The sequence below is a fragment of the Stylophora pistillata genome, chromosome 5 (assembly GCF_964205215.1).
Source record: "Stylophora pistillata chromosome 5, jaStyPist1.2, whole genome shotgun sequence".
Classification (NCBI taxonomy): Eukaryota; Metazoa; Cnidaria; class Anthozoa; order Scleractinia; family Pocilloporidae; genus Stylophora; species Stylophora pistillata.
This window is the reverse complement of record NC_142523.1, coordinates 9,827,924-9,832,231: the sequence shown is the minus strand read 5'-3', so window position 1 is coordinate 9,832,231 and position 4,308 is coordinate 9,827,924. Positions and strand designations below refer to the sequence as shown.

The 4,308-nt window shown below is 39.0% G+C and overlaps 1 protein-coding gene across 1 annotated transcript in view; it reads left to right on the top strand.

Annotated features, from left to right (window-relative positions):
- Positions 1–316: 316 nt before the first annotated feature.
- LOC111347685 (uncharacterized) overlaps positions 317–4,308 on the top strand; it is a 6,428-nt gene continuing 2,436 nt past the window's right edge. Inside the window, exons 1-2 of the mRNA XM_088761765.1 lie at positions 317–860; positions 2,055–2,096. Of these exons, the coding sequence (XP_088617891.1) occupies positions 388–860; positions 2,055–2,096 (515 nt within the window). The 5' untranslated portion in view covers positions 317–387. The remainder of the gene's footprint in view (positions 861–2,054; positions 2,097–4,308) is intronic.

The window sequence follows — 4,308 nt, the reverse complement described above, 5'->3', positions numbered from 1 at the left end:
AGCGTTGCGTGACATCCAAAAAAACGGCTACGAGGGAGACTATCTGGATTCCGAAGCATCTAAATTTCATTACCAGCTCAAAACTTATTATGCTGATCGGCGTGGCTCGCGTGTTTCGATCCGGCGAGGAATGTGAGTGCGAGTGAGGTCCGCGTAAAGGCAAAACATCACTTTCATTTCCATTCCTCATTCCCCATTTCCTATTCTCGTTCTTGATTTTACCGGCGAGAACTTTTTCCGAGCTTGTCCGATCTTGCCCGATTGATTTCCGACATTCGTGTCGTAGTTGTCTGTTTATCAAAATCGCCCTTTGCAGTTCTCCAAGAACACTGCAAGAATCTTGAACTGTTATTAGAGGCTTTTGCGTACTGAAATCAGAGTAGAAAAATGCTATGTTTGCAGAAAGTCGAAGGGAAATCCTATGATCCATCTCTGCAACCGAAAAAATTTTTGCTTAAACCGACTGTCACTCGTCTCGGACGCAGTGGTGAAAACTCGGATGTTGTTATGGACAGTGCCATGTGTCCTTTAATGATTAGTCGTGTTCATGCTGAAATTCATTTCAATGATGGAAGGTTCAGGATTAATTGTCAAGGACTGACCGGGCTGCTAGAAAACAAAACAAAGCGTAGTTCTGCTGTCCTTTGCGATGGTGATGTAGTTGTCTTAGGAGGTGCAGGAGCTAAAACGAAAGAAGGACAGAGTTTGTCAGCGTACGATTCGGAACTTGTTTATGTTTTTAGTGAGGTCTGCCAAAATGATTCTGAAGAAGTGGGCTCCTTTGGAGAAGGAACTAACGATGGGAGTGTGCGAAGGCGAACCAAACGGAAAAAGCCTGTATCACCAAGTGAACTACAGAGGTAGGGGTACATAACAGAGAGGTACTGGTGTACTTTGAAAGGTGTTAGAAGGGCTACTGGACCCAAGGGAAGGAGTGCGGACTAGACAGAGGTGACAAATTTTAAAGGGGGGCTGTCTGCTTTTAGATCCTAGAAATATGTTAGAATAATGAAGTCTTCCAGGAAGTCTTATGGAAATAAGGGGAGAAGAATTCATGTACTGTAGTAGAAGGGTAACCGTTTATAAGTTGCCCACAGAGAGGCTCACAGTTCCTCTCCCCACCCAAGAGTGTGAATGGCTAACAGACAAAGCTGTCAGGGGAACTTGATGAACTACTGAGGCGGGAGGGGAAAGGGACTGAATTGCAATGGAGCATCTTCTTAGAGAAAGTAGCAGCTATACAGTGTTTTCTCTTTTATGTTGAGAATGACAGGTGAAATAAAGTTCCAAACCTGAGGAGTATTCTTCCACCTGTTGAATTTTGAAGAATTTCAAGCAATTTTATAGGAAATTTATTACTTTTCTAAGGAATTCTACATCAAATTGCAGTAAAAAAAACTGACGCCATATTGGGTGTAATAGACGGAGGTCTTCTAACATAGTCTTACACTCCATTGGTGCTCTGAACACGATAGGGTTGGATAAGAATATTACTAGGAACCAAGCCAGTCTTTCTATCTATCAACTTTTCTTTAATTACGTGCTTGATTCAGCTAAAAACTGAAAAGATAATTATAAAGAAAGGGATATTACTACAGTTAATAATATGAAACAGGGGGCGTATCACAATACTAGAAAATTACTAAATATTTTGAATCACTAGTGATACCGGCAATAATATCGAACCCAAATGTAACTAAATCGACAAGCATGCACAATAAACTACAAATCGTACCTCTTTCTCCAATGTTAACTCTTATTCTTTAAGTCTTTTATCCTTTGCTCCGTTCGTTCTGATCGGATGTGGTTATGGAAAAGGCCAATTTGATCTGAGTAGCTAATGTTCCTTGCGTGACAACGGAAGTTACGTAAACACTCTTAACTATTAAGTGTTAATCAGTTACATTGGGTTTCAAGTACAATTGAAGGCAGAATTCACGAGTGACAAGATGGAATTTCCTTGAATCGCATAATTGACTGCACTACTTACAGTTGTTATGTATACATAGGTGTGAAACATGTAAAAGGTTGAGTTGTGTTTTAATGTTTTTCAGTTCTTCTCATGAAAAGAAGGCAAAAGGCAGCATGGAAGGCAAGCAGGTCAAATCTTGACTTTTTATAATTAAAAGGCATCATTTTTAAATACAAAATAATGATACTGTGAAATCTTAATTTTTAATTTATGGCAGATATTTAATAATTTACAAATCATATGGAGGAAGTTCAGTTTTATACTCCAGAAAAGTACATGTTACTATCTCAATATCGAAATTTAAGACATTTGAAATTATGATGCTACCTGTCGCGGTATTGAAATAGGAAGACTAATCTAGCCTTCTGAAAATTTTCTCTCAGTGTTGTTTAAATGCTATCATTATAGATGCCAGTTAAATGTTGTTCACGACAGTGATGATAAATCTACGGGTTCATTTCGAATTAATTTGATGGCCTGCTCCCAGTTGGCTTGTTAGCTCAATTGGTAGAGCGCTGCACTAGTATCGCAGAGGTCAGTGGTTCGAGTCCCGTACAGGCCTGAAATTTTTTTCAGGTCTGATTTTCACTATTGCTCAAATAGTGCTTTACTGTGAAGGATCGTGCACATATACGTTTCATAACCGCAGTTCATACATATGTTTCATATGTTTGTTGTTGTTTGATTTATCATCTACAGGTTCATTTCGAATTAATTTGATGGCCTGCTCCCAGTTGGCTTGTTAGCTCAATTGGTAGAGCACTGCACTAGTATCGCAGAGGTCAGTGGTTGAGTCCCGTACAGGCCTGAAATTTTTTTCAGCTCTGATTTTCACTATTGCTCAAATAGTGCTTTACTGCGAGGGATCGTGCACATATAAGAACTTCATGATGTATGATGCAACTGTCCTCAGAAGGCATTCTATGTAATGAAGGAATATGTGGAAAAAAGCCCTTAGTGTCATTTCTGGTAAAAAAAAAAAGGTAGATTAAGGCTGTACTGGAGCTGAGTGACGCACCCAGTGGGAGATTATCCTGGTTTCCTTAGCTTGAGGCAACTAGGAGTATCACTACTCCCCCCCACCCCCCCTGGATGGGATGTTAGTCCATTGCTAGGTTATCCCCCAGCATTTCATCACACTTCCCTGTTAATTCTTCAGTACTCAGTCATTCTCTCCTCAGTTCTGTTAGAAAGCTATATTCTCCATTAAAATTGATACCTTGGTGTTTCTCAAATGGAACCCAGGGAGAAATTGTTATGGCACGAGTAGTTGTTTAGCTAGGGAACATGTTAAATTCTCCCCTCAGTTCTGATAGAATGCTATATTCTCCGACCAAATTGCCAAGTATTCCTCTAAAAGAACACACAGGGAGAATTGTCAAACAGGGCTCATGTCAAATTTTCCTTTTAACTGGTAGATGACAGCAGATCAAAGAAGTGCCTGAACGATTTAAATGAGGAGTTACTTTGCTGTATCTGTTGTGAACTCATGGTATTGGCACGCATTTTGCCTTGCTCACACACTTTCTGTTTTGGTTGTATCAGGGACTGGCTTTGGTAAGACATGTTACAGAACATTTTTGGTTTCAGTTCAAAATTCATCTTAACCCTTTATCCCCAAGAGTGACTAACATCTATTTTCTGCATACAATATCATCCCTGTATCACACATAAAGGTGAGGAGAATTAGGAAAATGATCACCTACAAAAGATAAGCTCTTCATTGTTGAATAAACTCTCCTTATTATCCAACTACACCTAGACGAGTACAAATAATGCCATAGACAAGTACAAATATCGAGTGGTATTTGTACTCATCTATTGTAGTACTGGTTAAACAGGTTTTCTCGCATCACGCAAGCGAAGAATTGGATTGTAATTAGGAAAAAAAAAAGTGGCGGACAATTTGAATCATATTTCCGACGACGAAGAGTCAGAATGGCTGGCAAATATAGGTCCAAGTTCATTAGATGAATCGAATGAAGAAAAACAGCTTGATGACCAGAAAATTTTTTCATTTAATGAAGAAAATAGAAACAGCGACACAACAACACGCCAATTCTGTTCTGCTTCGCATGCTTCTGTCACACACTCCTCGAAAATAAATATCCGCAAAATTTGCCAGTACTGAAATAACAGTTTGGCGTGTTGGATAATAAATAACTTATTAGGCGTTTTGTTGTGTTGTATCGCTGAGTATTTTTACTTGTTATTTGTATTTTGACTCGCCTTAGAGGCTCGTCAAAATACAGCTCACAACTCATTAAAAATACTCAGCGATACTACACAACAAAATGTCTGATAAGATATATTTATCAGTACCTTAGGGAATGTAT